General features: G+C 37.9%; 3 protein-coding genes across 8 annotated transcripts; all 3 read left to right on the plus strand.

Annotated features, from left to right (window-relative positions):
- The first annotated feature begins 58 nt into the window (after positions 1–58).
- Positions 59–5324, plus strand: LOC113681921 (replication factor C subunit 3). The gene is made up of 9 exons (XM_089191498.1): positions 59–301; positions 827–964; positions 1229–1296; positions 2380–2477; positions 3077–3258; positions 3823–3959; positions 4321–4419; positions 4722–4791; positions 5035–5324. The coding sequence occupies exons 1-9, from the start codon at positions 215–217 to the stop codon at positions 5221–5223; spliced, it is 1068 nt and encodes a 355-aa protein (XP_089047624.1). The 5' UTR covers positions 59–214; the 3' UTR covers positions 5224–5324.
- A 607-nt stretch (positions 5325–5931) lies between these two features.
- Positions 5932–9913, plus strand: LOC113681895 (uncharacterized). The gene is made up of 3 exons (XM_089191497.1): positions 5932–6117; positions 7942–8472; positions 8735–9913. The coding sequence occupies exons 2-3, from the start codon at positions 7965–7967 to the stop codon at positions 9325–9327; spliced, it is 1101 nt and encodes a 366-aa protein (XP_089047623.1). The 5' UTR covers positions 5932–6117; positions 7942–7964; the 3' UTR covers positions 9328–9913.
- A 2511-nt stretch (positions 9914–12424) lies between these two features.
- On the plus strand, positions 12425–20203 carry LOC113681902 (uncharacterized). Of its 6 annotated transcripts, none has more exons than XM_089191500.1 (3): positions 12487–12632; positions 15684–15720; positions 17919–20203. In XM_089191500.1, exon 3 carries the CDS (start codon positions 17939–17941, stop codon positions 18896–18898), a length of 960 nt encoding a protein of 319 aa, XP_089047626.1. In that variant the 5' UTR covers positions 12487–12632; positions 15684–15720; positions 17919–17938; the 3' UTR covers positions 18899–20203. The 6 variants fall into 6 exon arrangements, with proteins under 6 accessions (XP_089047625.1, XP_089047626.1, XP_027054836.2 ...); XM_027199033.2 differs by lacking the exon at positions 12487–12632 and adding an exon at positions 15346–15478; XM_089191499.1 differs by lacking the exon at positions 15684–15720 and having other exon boundaries at positions 12425–12632.
- The last annotated feature ends 651 nt before the right edge of the window (positions 20204–20854 follow it).

Consider the following 20854-nt stretch of genomic DNA (forward strand, 5'->3'; position numbering starts at 1 on the left):
TGGAGGTCGGCCCCAAATTTGCTTTTGCCAGTAGATAAGCTATGGCATTTCGTGCAAACATTAACGAACTGCTGTTGTTTGTGAAAAATAACCTGACAAACGTTATCGCGGGCTCACTTCTTCCGTTTGGCGGCAAAGAGCGCGCGAAGGTCGACCGCCATTACAAGTTGACTACACGAATGTTGGTTATTTGTACAGAATTTCGATCGACAGAATGAGCTTATGGGTGGATAAATATCGTCCGACTTCCTTATCCAAGCTAGACTACCATAAGGATCTTGCGGCACATTTGAAAAAACTGGTATGCTTAGTTTGTTTATGTACGAAATAATTCGGGCTGTAGTTTGGACGTTCAGAAGTACTTTATTCCTCGCTCGTTGATGCTGAATATTCTCTCGAATGTCTATAATACTAAAAAGCGACTAATCTCAAGCGCTTGGATTCATCCTCGCTTGGTTCTCTCTTGTTTTGTAACGCATAAACCTAATCCAACTGCATGTAGGGTTAAAGTATGGCGGCCAGCGAATTTCGAGGAACGTAACTTTTTGTATCATTGATACTCTCTCCTTCCATATCTACCCCCAACGCAAGCAGATACGGCTAAACTTCTCCGATACGGCTAAACTTCAGAATACCCCGCAACTCATTTACATGTGTCGGGAGGCTTTGAAGATCGAGGCATAACACAATAGACGCTATTCTTATTCAATGACATGTAAATAAGTTGCGGGGTATTCTGAAGTTGCTCCGCAGATACTTTCCCTTTGTGACTTGTTGTAAAATATCGCATGCAGTATGTTGTTAACAGAAATACTTTTATGTAAAGGTGCACTGTGGAGACTTTCCACATCTATTAGTTTATGGCCCATCAGGGGCTGGGAAGAAGACCCGAATCATGTGCATCCTGAGAGAGCTCTATGGTCCTGGTGTGGAGAAATTGAGGATTGAACAACAGAGTTTCACGGTAAGTCTTAGATGATATGTATATTTCAAACATTATCACCTTGACAGAAAGGATCATTAGCTGAAAAAAACTATTGCTCACAGTAGATGCATTAACTGTACATGTACTTTTATGAAAACTGCACTCACTACATCACCGGAAATTCCAAAGAATGAATTAGAGAAACTGAAAATATCAACAAAAGGTGGCTTTTCAAGGGAGATAATCAAACAATTAACCAATCTTTATTCAATTTGTGATTACTGTTATCTTATTTCAAAATAGACCCCATCAAACAGGAAGATTGAGATGTCAACTATTGGCAGTGCTTACCACTTAGAAATCAATCCAAGGTAACATGTAATTTCGAAAAGATGCTTTATGCACTGCTGCCTGGTTAGCTCTTGTTGTAGAGCACCGAACTACCTTGCTGCAGGGTGACAGTTCAAGCCCCAGACCAGAATGACACTCAGGGTCTTAAAACTAACTGAGAATGTGCTGCCTTTGTTAAGACATCTGAAAATGGTTAGACATTCTAGTAGTCTTGTATAAGGATGATAAACCATAGGCCCTGTCTCCTGCATATTCTCTGTACTGGTTAGCAGGGCACATTAAAGAACCTACATACTTATGGCAAAGAGAAGGGAAGGTATCTCCCAGTATTGTGGTTTGGCCTTAATTCTGAAAATGGGAATTCATGTATCAGTAAAAAGTTCCTTCAAACATTGTAAACTTCTGAATGCAGTCAAGCCAGTCTCCCTCAGTCAGTGTTGTGAGGTACCATGAGCCAATTGTTGTGATGTCATTGAAATCCTTTATTATTTTGATATTATCATTATCATTATTTAGGTAAACTGGTGTAATACTGTATGCTTATGAATTTTTCCATGTATTTTTCAGTATCTTGCTCTATTTATGTCTAATTCAATATAAGAAAAGAGAGGGTTTGCACTAGTGTATTTATGGACCTGTTCTCAGTCATAAGAACAGAGTCATTTTACCATGAGCATGTTTGTTTAACTTGGAGCTTTTCTGTTTTCCTCTCTTCCTTTCCCTTAACCTCATTAAGGGCACAGTTTACTAGTGTGCAACTCTATTAAGTCTGTACTTGAGCTAAGTGGCCCGTGTGGCTGGAGCTTATCTTGGTTTCCATGACACAGAGCAACTATGACTATTCCTATTGCCCCTAGGATGGGATGTTTGTCCACTGCAAGGATACCCCCCAGCATTTCATCAGGCCTCCCTGATTTCAACAGTACCCATTTGTACTTGTACCAGAGTCCACCGCACAAATCATTAGACTACTACATCTCCCCATGACTGCTGAAAGACTGTTTTCAAAAGCCCCTGGATGCTTGGTTGTTTTTTTCTTCCTTTATTCCTAGAAGAAATGAAATGTATGTTGATATTTTTGTTGTTGATTATTTTGTGTACAGTGATGCTGGGATTTATGATCGCGTTGTAGTCCAAGAACTTATCAAGACTGTTGCACAGTCACACCAGTTAGATTCAACAACACAAAAGGAATTTAAAGGTAGCATTAACCATGATTTACCTCACCATACTATGTTTAATTTTAGTGCTTATTACAGACTCTATTTTACTGAGAGCACCATATCTAGTTTCATTGTGATACAAAGTACATATTTTGTATGTCTTGTGAGATACTATTGTAAGAGTACAAATTTATACAATACATAATTGTGCTCAGTGGCCAAAGCTGCTGATGTTTTGGTTGCCAAGGGTGAAAAAAAAATTGGTGTCTGAATTTACAGTAAAAAGTCCTTAGTTTGGTAACTTGTGTTTTGGGTTATATGGTATTGTACTTTTAAAGTTGAAGTAAGATTAACGTTTTCCTGAAACATTATTTATGCAATTTTGTTAATTTTGATAATAAAATAATTCTTTGTATCTCTGAGTTCATCACATTATGTAACATTGTGCAAAGTAATCACAATTTTCTCTCTGGTGACTGTTTTATAACTTAAGGTCTCCATGAGGTAGCTTCTAAAAGAATACTGAATTACCAGTTCTGTGGGTGTGTATGGCAAATATCATGCTCATCTAACTTTCCTACAATAAAACAACATGATAGATGAATTCTTACAGGTTAGTGTCTTATTTCATTTTCAGTGGTAGTCTTAACAGAAGTAGACAGACTCACTAAGGATGCACAGCATTCTCTACGCCGAACCATGGAAAAGTACACAGCAACATGCAGACTGGTTCTTTGTTGTAACTCAACAAGCAAAGTCATCCCTGCAATTCGCAGTCGTTGTTTGGGAGTCAGGGTGGCTGCTCCATCAGTGGATGAGGTTTGTTATGAATGATTGACAAAACTTCACCAAAAAATGGCTATACATGATGAAAGATTTTCATTTTGCAATTTGGCAGAGAAATATTTTGAAAGATTGTAGAATTCAGGAAATTTCCTAAATGATTATCAAAATAGTTAAGATCATGTCTCATTTTTCTCTGCAAAACAAAACTTGTAAAATATTTGTTCATGACAAACTACAGCATTACTGAGTGAAGTGAATTTCTTTATTGATATTTCCCAAATGTTCCTTAACTGAGAGAGGTGACTCTCCCTTTCCTTGTGTTAAAGTAGAACTTGTACCTTGGTGTTTCATGGAGGGTTATTTCACATAGCCCAGTGGAACTGTTAAGTGTTTTGTATTTATGCAAAGTTTGTGAAATGTTAATTTAGTTCCATAAAACATGTTGATAATTGAAGAGATGTGTATGTAAACTGTGTAAATTTATCAGTTTTGTGCACAGGATAAGTTTACATTATTTCTGAATGTGCAACCCTCCACACCAGCAAACAGATTCTGATTTACTGGAATGATAATTTTTCTAAATGAATTTATTTACAGATTTGTCAAATACTTCACAATGTTTGCAAAAAGGAGGGCCTGACTATTCCAGCAGAGCTTTCTAAGAGAATTGCTGAGAAGTCAAATAGGAATCTACGGAGGGCCCTGCTGATGTGTGAAGCTTGCAGAGTTCAACAGTAAGAGCTTCACAGTTAGACTGTACAGTGTACAGTCTAAAAATAATGACTAACAAAGCATAATTAGTGCAATTATGTGGAGGTTACCCTCAGAAGTACTAGACTATGGGTTGAATGGTGCAGGTTCAAGTTTTGGTTGGGATCAGAGTGTTATGTTCTTGAACGAGACAGTCACAGTGTCTCTCTCTCTCTCCCTGCCAAGGAGTGTAGGTGAGCACCAGCTAACCCTTAGGCAACTTGGTTAAATTTGGGAGGTAACCTTTGTACTTGGGGGAGTACCAACACTCACACCTTTTTCCTATACAATTCATTCTCAATTGCATTCCTGATCTTACCTTTTTTACATTGCATGCATGTGCAGGTACCCTTTCTCGCCTGATCAACCTGTTCAAGAGGCAGACTGGGAGGTGTATTTGAGGGACACTGCACAGCAAATTGTTGAGCAGCAAACACCTAAAAGGTCAGGTTACAACTTGCATTGCAATTCAATCCTGTTTGATGGATATCTGCCATTGAATTAAAGTAATCCTGCCAAACAAGATGTTAGAAAAACATGCTAGTTAATTGATTGACTTGAAATGGAGTGCATGCACACATTGATGGTACTTATCACACAATGCCCTGTTAAGAGCAAGCTAAAGTAATGCATGTACATGTTCACCCATGCTAAATGTAGCTTCATTACTGACCTCAGTAATAGATACAGGGTTAATCTGTATTTTGTTGTTTTTTAATTTCGATTTTTTGTTCATGTATATTCAGGTTGTTAGAGATAAGAGGTAGATTTTATGAACTCTTGACCCACTGCATTCCTCCTGATGTGATATTTAAGGTAAGAGAATAATAATTACTGAAGTCAAAAAAGGGACAGTCTCATGCCACTTTTTCAAATGTTTTCAATAAAACTTTTTTCTTGCTGTCAAAATTGTTGAAAAATTGGCTGTGATAAAATGAAGGTTACATAAATAGCTCCTATGCTTTGAAAGTTTGTGTTTGACCAGTCACATCACAAGTAAGCTAAAAAACCTAATCTTTTATGTAGACACACTGACTGGACTGTCCTGTGGTTTTGTAGGGTCTGATCAAAGAATTAGTGACCAACTGTGATGGCAGTTTAAAAGCAGAAGTAACAGAAATGGCTGCCCACTATGAACACCGTATTCATCAGGGAAATAAGGCCATTTACCACTTAGAGGCTTTTGTGGCAAAGTTTATGAGTATTTACAAACGCTTCTTGGAGGAAGGAATGGCAGATTTGTTTTAGGATTAGGGCCATTGTTGCGTTGGAATTAACACTTAAAAATGAAAAAAATCTTGTAAACTTTAGGAAATAAGCACCATTAAATGATGTATATTTGTGCTAAACTAGTTGCTTCCTCTGTCTCCCCCTACTCCTCTCCCACCCTCTCCCCCCTCGAGTTTGGACTTTGTTTAGAATCCGGCATGCAACAACATGTCTCTTTGTTTATTAGCAACAACCTGAACAAGACAATACTTAATGGAAATTACGTATCGACCGACCCATCACATAAGGGACTTTTAATGTTTGTTCAACAACAGGAACTGTTGTGTTTGAAGCAAAGTTCGAGTTTTATCCAAAGAGTTCTGCAAACTAACAACGACGTAGATTGCGCTCGCCATCTTTCCTTAGTTTTTTGTCTATCAATTAAAATTGATACTACTCGGGACCAAGTTTATAAAGAAACTGTGGCACTGGCTCGATGGGAGGTAATGCAAGATTATTTTGTTTAATCAACAGAGTTGATAATTTACATTGGTCACCGTAATTGACATTTCGAGCGTTAGCCCTTTGTTAGAGCAGAAGAATGTGTTCGGCTTTGGTTTCAAGTACTCTTCTTGTTTCCTCTTTCTCTCTTCCTTGTCGGTTATGTGCGCTAGGTTTCAAGAGCAAATATTAAAATTACACTTCCGGCAAGACTTACATGTCGTGACTTTCCGCAGTCACGTGTAAGGCCGTGAAAACACATTCTTTCTAAACAATTAAGCTAATTATAATAACTGAAAATGCTTTGAGTGCATTTTGCGTCTAAGTCAGTTGCGCATTGTTAAACTTTCAAAGTTATAGACACGTTGTGCTGAGCAGCTTCCTAAAGGGTACAGCCGTATAGATTTAAGTTTCTTACCGAAAAAACTGCAGGTGAGTTCATCAGAATGTTGCTAGATTGTTGTGAAAAAATGAGCCGAAATTTGACCATGAAGTTTATTTCAAAGCATGCATCCATACACTAATCAGAATAGCTCTAAACTTTTGATTTAAGCCACAAAATCAGAGATTACATTCCTACAGTAGCATGGCTTCTGTACTTCATTTGTTACTCCCCTGAGAGGAACTAAACCGATAAGTGGTGGTTTACCCGTGCGGTTCACTGACTGTGATAAATAAACGACGACGGTCGGACGTTGTGTCGAAAACGAACCTTCCACTCCTTCGATGCGTTTCTTTAAGAAGTTCACTCATTGCTGAATTCATTTTTATGCTTTTTACTGAAACCTTTTCTCTGCGAAGTATGTGCTTTCGATCGAGAGACAAAGCGGATCATTCACTAATAACCACGGCCTGTAGTGAGCTCCTCAACACTCAGTTGACAAATATCAAGACGTAGCGGGAATCATAAGCGAAACTGTTGAGTGTGGAACCCTCGGCGCAATGATACCTGAATGTAACCGACACTCTTTAGAAGCGATTGTTTTAAATATCCCCTCATTACATAATTTATTCTGATTTGAGACTTTTTGTAGCAAGTTTTCATGTGGGAAGTATACACTTTCGAGAGAAGAACGGATCATGTGCATCACTATACACTGAAATGAACATGGAAGCGAAAGCTCGTCGATAAGCTAATTAGACTGTCAGGAACTCGATAGCGAAACTGTTCAAGCGTAAGAGCTCCAGAAGTTTTTTCGTTGTTGTTGTTTTCAAGTTTTTTTTCTTTTTTTTGTTTAATGTTCAGGATTTGGGATAATTTTAGTTCTCAAAGTCATACAGACATGAAAAAATTCTAGAAAAGTCTGTCATGACAGTTGAACCGTAAAGGCCGGCTTTACAAAGATTTATTTTTAGAAAAGTTCAAACGCAATGATTATGCCTGCAGCAGACACGAAACTTTCATTTTCGATTTTAACTTGAATCTTCGGCAAACTCGCAAGGCAATGTTTCATGCAATGTTGCGTCCTAGCCTCTTGGAAGGCTCTGCATCATTAAAAAATATTGCTACATGTTTTATTGTCAATGTCAACCGCCAAGCTCTTTGAAAACTCTTCCCAAATAAATGACTCCTTAACAATGCTTTTAACGAATTCTTCGAATTCTGCTTCGAGACCTTTTTAATTTGTATCTCAGTTTATACACAGTCCATCAGACCAAAAAAACAGACTTAGAAACTTACGAAAATGAAAATGCTGGTATCATGTGAAAATTCACCTGCCTGCCATGGTTTGAAAGTGAAGAGTTTTTTTTCTGTGTGCGTGAGCGTCTGTACGTAAACAACTTCATATAAATACCGTCCAGTGTATTTACACAATTTTGTGTAGAAGTTTCTGTTAGCAGGCTGTTGTATTCGTGGGATCAGTGATCAAACTATTCCTTTACCCCAAAACGTTTTTGCTCCGTATCAAAATGAATTGCAGATGAAGAACATTTCTTGACAACAAATGATCTAGCTTATCTCAAGCATATCGGACGATGTTTTTACTCTAATGCAAATTCAAACAAAAGGTACAAGATTAAATTTCGTCAGTATTAAGACAGGAGATGTATAGCGACCTTTCCTGTGAATTAAAGTCGTTTTCGAACTACTGCCGCGTATATGGAAAATATTCCACAGTGAAATTAGCACAAGTCAAGAAGAATAAATGCGAGTGAGCCGAGTGCTCATTTCTTAGGACAGAAAAACTCGATTTACTGTGCTACACATTTTCTCACAATTATATTTTAAATTCATTTGGTATTTTATGTTCCTAGATCAAGTAGTCTTGACTTTTCTCATGATGAAGATAACCTTCCCATTAGCGCTGCTCCTTCAAATTCTATTCCTGTCTGCCGTATTTCAACTCATCAATGGACAAGGGGGATCCTGTGAACAGACGTCGAACACGACCCGATCTCAAATCTGCCTGACAGGAGTGTGTGATCTTCAGTGCGGAAATACTGCGGACTATTCTCAATGTGACCAGGTTTGCGTGGTGGAACCTTGCTCAAATATCAGCTGCAACTCTTCAAGTTGCTATCAGCGGTGCCTATCAGGAAAGTGTAATTCAGTTGAATGTTCCGGCGACGATTGCACCCAGACTTGCCTCAGAAACTGCTCCCTGGTGAACTGCACTGCAACATCGAAGTGTAATCAGCACTGCGAGAAGGGAAACTGTGGCTTACTCGCCAGCGGTGCAGACGTAGTTCAAAATTGCGCCGAGAATTGCTCAGATGTGAAATGTAAGGCTGACAACTGCAAGCAAGGCTGCGAGGGGGAGGGGTGTGGGCTCGAGTGCTCCAAAGGTAAGTCCTTTGAAATAAAAAAAGAGGAAGAAAAAAAAAGGAAGAATAAGCAGGATAAAAGGGAAAAAAAGAGGGCTACAAATGAGCTCAGGTGGCTTTTGACATCGCTGATCTTAGGAGCAGACAGGCCGCTTGTCGCATGTAAATCCAGTATAGAAACATAACTTGCTGTTAGTTCTCCTCATAGTTCAGTTATTAGTGCATCCGAATGTGAAATTGGAACAAGCTAAACTCAACAAATTATTTTTACGATCTCTTATAGATACCAAGGACTGTACACAGAGTTGCAAAGGGCCTTGCAAAATGCAGTGCGAAGCTTCAAAGTGTGAAAGTAATTGCATAGGAGGCAACTGCAACTTGGAGTGCATGAACAGCGACTCCGAATCTTGTCAACAAACCTGCGCGCAAGGAGCCTGCGATATCAAGTGCACAGCGAAAGAATGCAAAAGTGAATGCCTGGGAGGCAATTGCGCCAATTTCAAGTGCACTACTGACCAAGGTAACTGCAGCCAGATCTGCGAAAAAAACTGCACCAACATGAGATGCAAGGCAAAGGAGTGTCAACAGACCTGCACAAAGGGACATTGCAAAATGTATTGTGAGACGGATTCAGACATGTGTGTTATGTCCTGTCCTGGTGGAAATTGCTTGTTGGATTGCAATGGAAGCAAGTGTAAACGCGACTGTAAAGGAGGCTATTGCGAGTATACCGGAACAGGTGTGGAAGTGAAAGACCCTACTGTGAAACCGCCAGTGCAGCCTGCAACTCCTAAAGCTGACGCAAAAGGATTGGTCGTCACGTATTTGTCTTTCCTACTGCCTGTGATGTCAGCATATGTCCTGTCTGGCCATTAATTCTGACAGTCCTGGATAAAAACTTCGACCGAGAGTGATACTTGTTATGCGAGCACCATACTTAATGGCTCGGTTGTTTTTCATTGAACATTTTAGTTTTTGCACAGGGTTAGGAATTTCATAACATTGTGTCAACTAAACTGTAAGTTGTATTAGTTGAAGTTGTATTAGTTGTATTAGTTGTATTAGCAAATGCTGCTGTTTTCGCTGATTTAAAACAGGGATGCGCGCACCTTACTCGGCAACCTACGTGTAGCCGTACCCTCCTCCTCAAAGTGAAACCTTGCGGGGGGAGAATACGGCGTTGAGGTAATTTTAAAGAAACGTAATCGCTTTTGTAACCACTGTGTTTCTGACACTGCTATACGCCTAAGGCTAAGAATGAGTAGTTGAATTATTATCCCATCATAATAAAAGTTGACAATATTTCTAACGTATCCCATGAAAAGCTTTTACATAGCTATGAGAGTATAATCCTCTCTACGGATCCTAGGTAATGCATATGTTGATTAGATATTTTAGACGATGTAATCGTTCCCGTTTGTAAGGCAAAATAATGAATAAAATTCATCAATTTAAGCATTCATTCGAAGGTCACAGCGAACGCTGAATTTGATTATTTTTCGTCCAACTCAACTTGATTATCAGGCAGCTAAATACACATGGATATGAAACATTTAAACAAGCCATTAACTAACCGCTAAAAAATAGCTAAAAACCCTTCAACATTTTTTCATTAATTTCAATGAGACACGCAAAATTTCTTTCATTTCAAGGGAACCACAAAATATTTGTTTGATAAGAGAGCAAAGTGATAAAATGGAAAGAATCACCACAAAAGGAACGCTTATGGCGAAGGGTGGACAAGATTGATGTGTTTTTGACAAGCGATCTGTTGTTCATTTGCGTTGGACGCCTTGTTTTTTCCAGCATCAGTTGAACGTCATCATTTGGTATCATGCTATTACTCATTAAAATGTTGTATACAAAAAGCTTTTCCATGATGATGTAATTTCCTTCTTGAGGAAATGTACTTATTACGTATCTGCTGTTTCTAAGTTTCTTATTTTTATTTCCATGACAAATAGGATTTTGTTGGCGGAAAAATACCCATGACATTCTTTTGGCGCCAAACAGGAACTGTCAATATATATTGAATTTGCATTGAAACGCAGGAAAATGAGATCTAGTTCCTATTAGTTTTTAAACGAACGCCAGACAACGGCGTATTTAGGTCACTCTTAAAACTCTTACAAGTTTACTCCGTCGATAGAAACAATTTCGCCCATTCCATCAGATTGGAAAAGTGTCAAGGAAAATTTCTAACGCAGAGTTTCTCCTAATTTTCTTTGACATGTGTCACATTTGTCTCGGCATGATCTATATACACAAGGAAATATAATTTTTTCCTTGATAAATTTCTTCTTTTAGAAGTTATCTTGGCCATAGAGTAACATGTAATTTTTAAGACAATGGAAGGCTCCCAAGGAAAAGTGTTATATTTTTTCACAGCAAAATTCCCGCTGCTGATGACGCAACTCAGTGAAACACCAATTTAGCATGAGCGTTATTTTTGACGATGGACGGCTATTGATTATAGGTCTCGCTTGTTATTCGTCTGGGAGCCTATTTGGGAAGAACAAAGAGGAGAGGGTATAAATCTCCACTGAAAATGACGCAAATGGATTCATCATTCATAAAAATGAGAGCTTTAGTTTGAATCAAAATAATTAGCCTGTAAACAACTCTTTCCTCGTGGAAGTGAGATCATGGCAACCTCAGACATCCGTCAACAAACCGACGTTAGTCGCTAAAATGGCTCTAATTACATTAGAACTAAAATCTCAAAAAAATACTGTTCCATCATTTTGTGGTATGATCCACAAACATTTAGATACGGCTGGACAGTCGCCTTTTGTAACCATGGACCGAATTTTTTCTGAGGTAATACTCCAACTCCTTTCGCGGAAGTAATTATCGCGATCGCACGAAGATACGCTGTGTTATAAAATAATCATGAGATTAAGGGAATTTATGCGTGACCCCACCCGTCAGGAAAGTTCAAAGAAGTTATCCATCTTCCTGTTTTTCAGCTTTATTCTTCAACTGCTATTTTTAACGTGCTTTTCGTAAGGCGTCGATGAGGACTGCGTTAGTAAAGTTCTTATCAATTCCCAAAAGTTTTAAGTCGCAGTAATGATATTTACTTGCCAACTTTTCCTTCTTGTTTTGTTTTGTTTGTTTTTTTTCGTTATTTCTCTTTTTTCTTTATGGGCATCAAGGCCTAATTGCAATAGCCGATCTTTTTATCTTTTGGACTTATAGGCGGGAAGGTTGCCAAACTCTCTTCTATCCTCTATTAATTCTTCTTTTGTAATTGCACTTGTTGTAATTAACATGTAAAAACGCGAGTCTTTCAGTTTCTTGTGCAGGAAATCTCTCTAGAAATGGAATCTACGTGAGACTTTTTCCGTGCAACGTAAAGCTTTTTTCATTTCCATGTTTACAAGCTGAGCACACATATAGTTCTGTTGATGGGGTAGCCAGATATCTGACGCAAGTAAGTCTGCCAAACATTATTGATTTCCAAATGAAGACTTACATCGATCGCAGACTGACTGGTGCCTACATTACTTATCAAAACGATCTTAGTCACTGATTCCTAAAGACCGTTTTGCCTTTTCTTTTCTTGCAAGACTAAGATTCTATAAATTTGCATGGTGGATAAATCGCTCTTAGCAAGTTTAACGCCAGCGCGCGTATTCTGCCAAAGTCATAATTTTCGAGTTTTAATTAAAATCCACTTTATTCTAGTATCTGAAATTTGAATGAAAATAGTTTTCTTTTCATTATTCTAAATAAATTCAGCTGACTTGTCAAATTCATTCGTAGCTGACATTTTACCAATATTATATATGTTTAGGTTACCATTAAATTTTCTAGCGCGCGTTTGAAAAAATTATCAGTACTATCTCCGTGCGATATTTCCCTACAAGATGTAGATATTTTATTCATCAAACACCACCGAGGAAAAAACAACAAATATAATTAAGCATTTGAAGCTTTCATGCACATCTGTTCGATTTTGTCAAATTCAAATTCGCACCACTTGCGTCACTGACGCGCAGCTTAGAAGTGCGTATGAATTGTCAAAGAGTCGTACATTATATAAACGCCGCCATTTCTGCTTTCTGTTTTATACACTTATCACCAAGACTGAAAGTCCTCGATCGATTCGCGAAAAATTCGCTCGACAGAGGCACGCTCATTGCGTTAAAACAATTCTTCGGATCACAATCAACTCGGTAAGCTACAAAATAACTTCTTTTTGTTCGATATTTGCAACTTCGAAAAATTATTTATTTATTTATAAACACTGTGCGATTTTAAAGGTATTGGCGTGGCTAGCCACACGTGTATAATCTAGTTCGTTTCTAGCGTAAGGTCTTTTAATTTTCTCGCAGTTTATGAAGAAAACATGAAACCCTAATAAAAACTCTTTACACTGTGGTGTTACTAACTTAGTCGGTTAATTACAGAGTACGGCGCTACGTTTGAGGCAAAAAATGACTGTATATTTCCAATTGATTAGTCTGTAACACGGAAAACAAAACTCCAGGGCTGCTACCAGAGGCAGCCTCATTTGGACCAGAAACAACAATCTCACTGAAAAATCTTGTCACAGATATTTGCTTACTCGAAACTGTTGTCCTCAAAGGTTCTCAGATGCACTACGACTCCAAAATGGGCAATTTATTGCAAAAAAATATCAGTTAGATATTTCTCAAATTTGTAATCAGATTGTTTTTGGCTCTTTCCCTTCATGGCTCTTGTTTAGGCATAACTCACCGTGGTAATTCTCTCGGTTCTGTCTTTCTTTTTTTTTTTTTTAATTCTCGATCTATTCGGATTCAATAAATCACAATAGAACCGCGACAACACGAAAGACAATTTAACCATCCGCGGAAGAAAAGCTGAAGATGACAACCTATCAGTCAAAGACGTTAATTTTGATGCCTCACTTTGCCAGCGCCTTACATATTTATCAGAAGATCTTTTTGTTCTTCAATAAAATATAGCTGTGCGACTGCTATAACTTATTATAAGAACAATGCTTCCAGAAATTATTATTCTTCATTTATACATATTTAATGAGTATTTTTGTGTAACGAGGTCACTGGAATATAAAAAAGCAGTCTTCAGTGAGTCTTGCAGACTGGAGAGAGTTAAAACTTTTATATATATATGAAACGAGACAGATGTGTTTTGGGGATGAGATATTTCAGCGAACAAATCACTTTTCTGACAAATGCAGAAATTTCCACGTTTTGGAATGCTAAAAATATAGAGATTCAATTTTCGTGGGGGAAAATGCGCGTGGGTGATTGTTGCCTGCGAGTGAGACGTATGCCGTTAGCGCGAGTCTTTCGTTGCACAGATATGGGACCACCAGGACTGTACTTCCTTTAATAGGAAATAAAATACAGGAAGCGAAAAGAAAAAGTAGCTATTGTAATAAAAATAAAAGGATTTTAATGCTCATTTATTTAACAGCCGATATTGCGTCGAGATAAGTTTAATTGGATATTTTAAAGACCTGAGCTCTGAAGTTACTCAAAGACGGTCCGAAAATTATATTTGCGTCTTCAATCCACGAGATTTATTCGTAAGGAGCAGGAGTTTTGACGGAAGGGGAAAATCAAAGCGGAAAATCGACAAAAAATGATGAAAGTACAGACACTAAAATGTCTAGTAATAGGGTAAAAAATGAATTGTGAGGAAATGATCTTCAAAATTCCCACCGATCAAAATAGAAACTCTAGAAAGTTCATATAAACATCAAGTTGTTTGCCGGCTAAAAGTTCAGTTGTTTTCCTTGTTTTTGAACTTTAATTACGGACTCCAAAAAACTTCAGCTCGCCATCCCACTGGTCTGATTGCCACCGAGTTTTACCTGCGTCAGGATTTCCTTTTATCGCCGGTCTCAAGTTGAAGTTGAAGGTTTTTTGTTGTTGTTGTAGTTGTTGTCCGCCTTCCGACTTCTTTTTATATTCAGTGAAGTATTCATTTAGTTTCATAGCTACATGTGAGAAATCTGCTGGAAATGATTATAGGAAGAGATTTCGTGCGCTGCAAACGCGCATACGTGTGGCGCCTTCATAAAAGGGCCAAACATGTCTTCATAACCTGTAGAACTCATTGATGGAAATTTTTATTTATGGTTAATTACGTCGTTCAATGACTCACTAATTTAGCGGTTTCTCATGAACACAACAACCTTGCACGTGAGCAAAAGGCGAGTTGATACAACCAGTTACCTTGCTATACTCTCCCACCAACGTAGCACCACAGTTTCTATAGAAACTTACCGCCTTTAGCACGTGAAAAGTTTGTTTTTTTCGGAAACAAGCGCTCGGAATCCAATATTTTGACAGTTTCATTGTTGAAGCCTCAGTTCGATAAAGCAAGTTTCCCATGATTTTTTTACTTCGCGATCTATGTCATTTATAATACTTCTTATTTAATATGTATCTTTTTATTTATTATATTTTGGAAAATTTTTTTGATACCTTCTCTCTACGATAAAAGATCGAAAAAATAAAACACCGACCCAAATATAGTTTGTAACGAGCCAGACTACTCAAAAACTGAAAAAATTTCCTGACGCGACATAATTGAACGCTCATGAAATATGAAACGTCGTGTCATGAAAGAGAAGATAACAGACATTTAGTGTCATAGCTTTATGATCGGTCGTTTGATTTGACAGAGAAAATGTTGATAGCTTTTTGTTCAAGGCAGAAGGAAGATGTTTTCTGAGTTCGTTTGAAGTTTTTCTTTCGCTTTCGGCCCTGCATGAGTAATGCTGCCGGTTAGAAATCATTTTGGCGACAGTTCTACCTGCAAATGGTTTATCTCTAGAGTATTTTCAAGTATTATGACGTCAAAAGAACTGATCAGTTTTCCATATTCACTTTATTATTATTCATAAATGAAGTAGCGGCGAAAACGTGTTTCATCAACATATTTTAATAGCTAACCGTAATACGTTCGTTTCGACACGAGACAATAACGACAGGTTTTGCAGCTAAAAGATCCTAAACTAGTTTCTAAAGATCAATATCCGCTGACTGGTGGACAAACGCACTAGGTATGATTCTTCAACAATGGTTTCATTAACATCTCAACGAGCCGAAGAACAATATAAATAGACAAAATAGCTCGTAAGTAAGGTAGTTGTCCCTGTCATTTTGCGTCAAGGGGCTCTCTAATGGATGCTCAAAATTTTAAAAATATTAGGAAGGTACTTCATGTAAAAACTGGGGTAACAGGTTTGCCTTAATCCTTTCTTTCAGGGTTGAATTTTATGCTGAGCATATACAAGCTTCACAGGTGAACCTATGCATGCATGGTAGAAAATTTATCTTTTAATGACATTTCGTCAACGTGAAAGATGAGGAGATATAAATAGCTTTTAAGTGATTTTATATAGATAACAAGAAAATATTCAACATATTATTAGTTGCCAAATTTCAATACTCGGAGTTTAAATGGTTAACCAAGTATTTTCAGCCGTAAGCTTCCTCGACACAAAGCCTTGAGATGATGAGCAAAGGACACTTAGTTGAAAGTAAACTTTGTTTGAGGGCCAGGAACCTCTGTCATGACGCAACGATGCGAAAAACCCATTCACCAAATGAGTTTTGAGAAATAGAAAACGCGCTGGAATAGAAATCCATAACCTTTACTTTATTCGACTATATTCAACGTGGGTCATATTCTGAAAATCGTTCATTTATGTCATCGTTTACAATTACCTTTGAGGTTACTCTGTACGCAGCGAAACGAGATAGAAAAGAAATGCTTCGGTTTCAAGCAAGGGCGGGATAGCGTGTTAAACAGGTTTCTTACACTAAAAATATCTAAATGTAAACAATGTGGTTTGGGTACTTGTACACTTCGGTCATTGTTTTCCTAGCGGTATGGTATAGAGGAAAACTGAGAATAATTATTGTGATGTTTCTGTGAAAAAACCCTTCATAAGTTCTATGTTAAATCACTTAATTTAATGAACTCACTTATTGTTAGTGGTCCTTATTTGAAACAAAGACCTCTAGACGCGAAATCCAAGCGCTAATCCACCAGTTTCCGCGGCCGGCTTATAAAAGTTGTTTCACGGTTAAAAAAGATAAAAAAAGGTTTTAAGGAAGATATGCAGATTAGAATACTTACTCCGAAATCAACGAGTTTTCTGCGTTTGCATCAAGCATTGTTAGCAATCGAGAGCGGCGTGAGTATACATATGAAATTGTCTTACAACATGGTTTACCAGAAAGCTTATCCATATTTGACGACTCTTTCATTTACGAAGAGTTTGCTTTTGGTTTTGTGATAAAAGGAAGTTCTTTGTGCGTGGGTGACTTATTTATTAGAGCAATTACAATTCTTTCGAAATTGTTATTTAACCTGTAATAATTTGCGGGCGTCAGTTTCTATGTATCATTTCATAGTAATACGGAAATTATCAAAAAATTTTTGACGAAACTTAATATGATCGCCTGAATCGGTGATTAAGATCAGACTGGTACCAGGATATGACGTAAATCTCGTGACAGAAACTAAAAGATTATATTGTTGTGCTAATTTCGTTTCTACGCGTAATTCTGTTTTGTTTCTCACAATGACCTGATGCTCAATTTTTATTTCATCGCGTGAAGAAACAGTAGACAATAGGTTTTCTTTAAAATGTTTCATTTGGGAATCAACTGAGCTTAAAACAAACCATTTTGTAAGGTGAGGATCTTGTTTTTCTTCAAGTATTTCGATTTAATTACCTTTTTTTTTTTCGAAATTGTCGCCGACGTTTAATGGAGATCTCAATTCATTCAAGAAAAAGCCTCTTTTCTGGGCTTCTCACAGGCTGATAAATTTGGTTCTATTGATGTGATATCGATTTTGTTTTGTAGACAATGTATTACCAGGACAGTAATTTCATAGAGGCTTTTGTGCTTTCGTGTTCTGAAAGGTTAATACAGGTTTAAGGTGTTCTCATTTAGTTGAGGCAGATGCAAATGTAAAAGACTTGACATTTTAAATCTCTAACACCTGTTTTCTATTGTCTAAGTAAAATACATATATGAACGACTCTGTTGTATCCTTAGATTTTAGTATGAAGTATGATTTTATTCTTGGAAAAAATTGAGGCGTCGGCCGGGACTAAACACTGAAATTTATCGTAGATATCTACCACTGACATGATACATGGTTTGGATGACTGGTCTTCTTTTAAAATTATCGTATTATGAATGCATTTTAAGGATCAGGTAATGTCTTAGTACAAAAGTAGCAGAATGTTTTTGGTTTTAAGCTTAGAAGCTTCATACGCGATCAGTTACCGAAATAAGTGTGAAACTGGCAACAAATTTTTGTTCTTACACATCTTTCTTTGACAAATGCTTTTCGACATCCCAGCGGCGAAGTAAGTGAATGTGGAATTAAATTTCTTCATTTGCCTCTAAACTATTGTGCTCGTTTCCATATTTATTGTAACAGCTTGAAGGAAAAACAACACAAATTTCATTTTTCTCTAGGAAATGACGGTATAGGAAAGATGCTGCAAAACGAGAAAGAGTCGTGTTCAACTCCGGTACGCCTCGACATGGGAGGCGAATATTGCACTTTAAGAGAAATTTCTGATGCGGCAGCTGCGGCTGGAGCAACAAAGAAGCTAACCAGTCAAAAACCTGAACAAAATGCACAAGCTCACCACACAAGTCGAGACGATAAGGATATCAACCTGAGCCCGAGGCACAAAGTGTTACGCTCAAAGTCAACTCCCGCGCGAGAAACACCCGTGAACATCGCACTTGACACAGAAGGTGTGTCAGCTAAACACGTGAATGGTGTTCAGCCGAGTGCGAGTGGCCATTATGTGATAGCCCCAGCGAGACGAAGCACAGGTCATGTCAAACCGGGAGGCAGGCGAAGTCTCGGGTCTCTTTCTACTCGGGAGCCGCCTGCTCCACTCTGCTACTTCGCATATCTAGGCAAGCTCACCCCAGCGCCGAAAGATACTCAGCGGGGACGGCTTCACTCGGCGCATGACATCTTAGCTGATCGGCCGGTGATAATAACGAGTACGTCGATTATATCTCCTTACGCCACCAATGTTATTTGCCAGGAATTTGAAGCGATCGAGGAGGACGAAAGACGTGGAGATTGCCACGACCTCTTGGACTGTTGCACGTGCATGTGCTGTGTGAAAGGACTCTTTTACCACTGCACCAAAGATAACAAAGATGAAGGTAAAATTTCCGAGGATCCCTGTTCATGCCAGGGGCCTGTGAGGGAGTGCATGGGCCGCTGGGGGATCATGGGAGTCATGTCCATATTCATGCCTTGCCTGTGTTGTTACCTCCCCTTTGAGGCATATTTTAAGTGCCACGACTGTGTGAAAAGTATGAACAGCGGAGATGAACGTGAGAGAAGGAGGGATCCTATAGGATGTTCGTCTTCGGAAATGGAACCTGCATCAATATCGATGAATTCCAGAAATGGAACTGTGATATAGAAATTATTAATAATTTCGTCGAAGCCCTGTAGATTCACTTTTATCTCAGGGATAAAGTGTCCATCCTATTTTACTCGCCGAATGTTAATATTTGGTATATCATGTCAATCCAAACATTTTGATCAATAACGAGGTTGAAATTTGCTGGTCAAATTTAAGGTAGCTTTCAAATATTAAGCGCCGTGTTTAAAGTAGGTTCCCCCTATCGGTTGTTTCCCCGTCAGCAGGAAGAGCGAAAACCTTGTAGTCAGTAAAATAGGGTATCGATTAGCAAGTATCTAGTAAGACGGTTACAAAACGGGACAATTCTTAGTTCCTTTTTATGTGTAGGAGTCTCGTAATGTCTGCCATATATACCATTCAAAGATAAGAGTTTGTCGTACAATCAATCGATGTCCTCCTTGTTAACATCTTTATTCTTATCGGCTGACTTCTTGACAGTGTATTGATACTTTAATGAGAGATGACTTATTGATCACTCCCGGGAGTGAAAGGGTTTTTCTTTAGCTAGAAAGTAACCCAAAAACGCATTACAGTGTGGAATCATACCAGTTACTGGTAACTGGAAATATAGACACGTTCTAAACTAACCGCAAACCAGCAGACTGGTGCGGGATACCTTATATAGTATTAGAAATTGCATACTGCTGTAACATTGAGTGGTAACGACTCCCAAATGACGCAAATCAAAGTAAAAAATAGATTCTGCATACCGTGCCTCTGGTCAGTAATAATAGATCACAAAAAAAGTAATGGCACACGTGGCGCAGCCAAGTGGGGCACTGTGATCTTTAACTGTACAGACCAACGGTAACATGGAATCTCTTTGCTATGTATGATGAAAAAAACCACCAAAATGTTGTTTATGGTAACGTCATTTATGCGTCTGTCCAATAGATCATAGGAACCAACTAGAATGTGTGCACAATTGATCTTATCATTTAACTTAAGAAAAAAAATACCAAATCATTGCCATATGATAGATTGCTTGATATAGATATAGTTCTGCTAGGTTTCACTCGGAGATCAGCTTCGTTCGATATGAAACACAATATATAAATGGATGTCTGTAAATACTGTAGAAAATAGCAAACTGAATTTGTAACGATAACAAAACAGACTGAGAAGTATATGGAGGGCCCTAGAATCTTTTAATTCAATTCTGAGCTGATATCGGCGTGAAATATTTACGAAAACATTTCACATAGTTTCCTAGCTTCATTGCTTATCTTTTAGAAATATTACATGATTCATTACTAGATGAATTATCAAAGTAAGGGATAATTAAACTTCTATCCTGACCGAGGAGTTAAATTTCTTAATATATACAATATCAGTCTAGTAGAATGAAACACCTTGTATGAAAAATAAGGGAAAAAATGAAATGGTTTTAAGTAGTAAGCACAGTTCTTATCAGAGCTGCATGGTTACCTATACTAGGCACTGCAAAATAACTCCCTATCATGTAGCATTTCGGCGTTTTTAACAATATCTCCAGCAGGACATACACAAACGGGTCATCTTGATGCTTTAATGCGGTTTGGGTTTTTTTGGGCCATCGCACTGCAGGTATTCTTACACAAGATTAAATTTACCGGCCTCTTAGTATCGGCTTTTAGCGAGTGGCTAAAGTTTCTCAAAAACAAATCATACCTGTAACCTTTGCTACCATATTTGGGTAGAAACGTATCCGTTTTGATTCGTTGGCTGTTAAACCTCAGCTTGTCTCAATTGTTATAAGTAAATTTTAACGTTTTCAGTTTCAGTATATGCCTCTTGTTTGAAAAACGCTCCCTCACATAAAGAAAAAAAAATTGAAAACAAATAATAAAACAAACAGAAAAGAAAACAACCAAACCAAAATTCAAATTGACTACGGTTATTTTCGAAGGCTTGAGACATGACGTATTGAATGATCAAACAAATTACGTCAATGCAAAAATGCACGGAGGAAAC

Source organism: Pocillopora damicornis, chromosome 13, assembly GCF_964200805.1.
Source record: "Pocillopora damicornis chromosome 13, jaPocDami1.2, whole genome shotgun sequence".
In the NCBI taxonomy this organism is placed as follows: domain Eukaryota; kingdom Metazoa; phylum Cnidaria; class Anthozoa; order Scleractinia; family Pocilloporidae; genus Pocillopora; species Pocillopora damicornis.

What these genes read in the sequence shown, in the direction of transcription:
- LOC113681895 (XM_089191497.1), top strand. Translation starts at nt 7,965, where the DNA reads ATGATGAAGATAACCTTCCCATTAGCGCTGCTCCTTCAAATTCTATTC. An exon ending in TGGGCTCGAGTGCTCCAAAG is followed by an intron (nt 8,473 to 8,734) that starts GTAAGTCCTTTG and finishes GATCTCTTATAG; the next exon opens with ATACCAAGGACTGTACACAG.
- LOC113681921 (XM_089191498.1), top strand. Translation starts at nt 215, where the DNA reads ATGAGCTTATGGGTGGATAAATATCGTCCGACTTCCTTATCCAAGCTA. An exon ending in CACTTAGAAATCAATCCAAG is followed by an intron (nt 1,297 to 2,379) that starts GTAACATGTAAT and finishes TTTTGTGTACAG; the next exon opens with TGATGCTGGGATTTATGATC. An exon ending in GAAGCTTGCAGAGTTCAACA is followed by an intron (nt 3,960 to 4,320) that starts GTAAGAGCTTCA and finishes ATGCATGTGCAG; the next exon opens with GTACCCTTTCTCGCCTGATC.
- LOC113681902 (XM_089191499.1), top strand. Translation starts at nt 17,939, where the DNA reads ATGCTGCAAAACGAGAAAGAGTCGTGTTCAACTCCGGTACGCCTCGAC.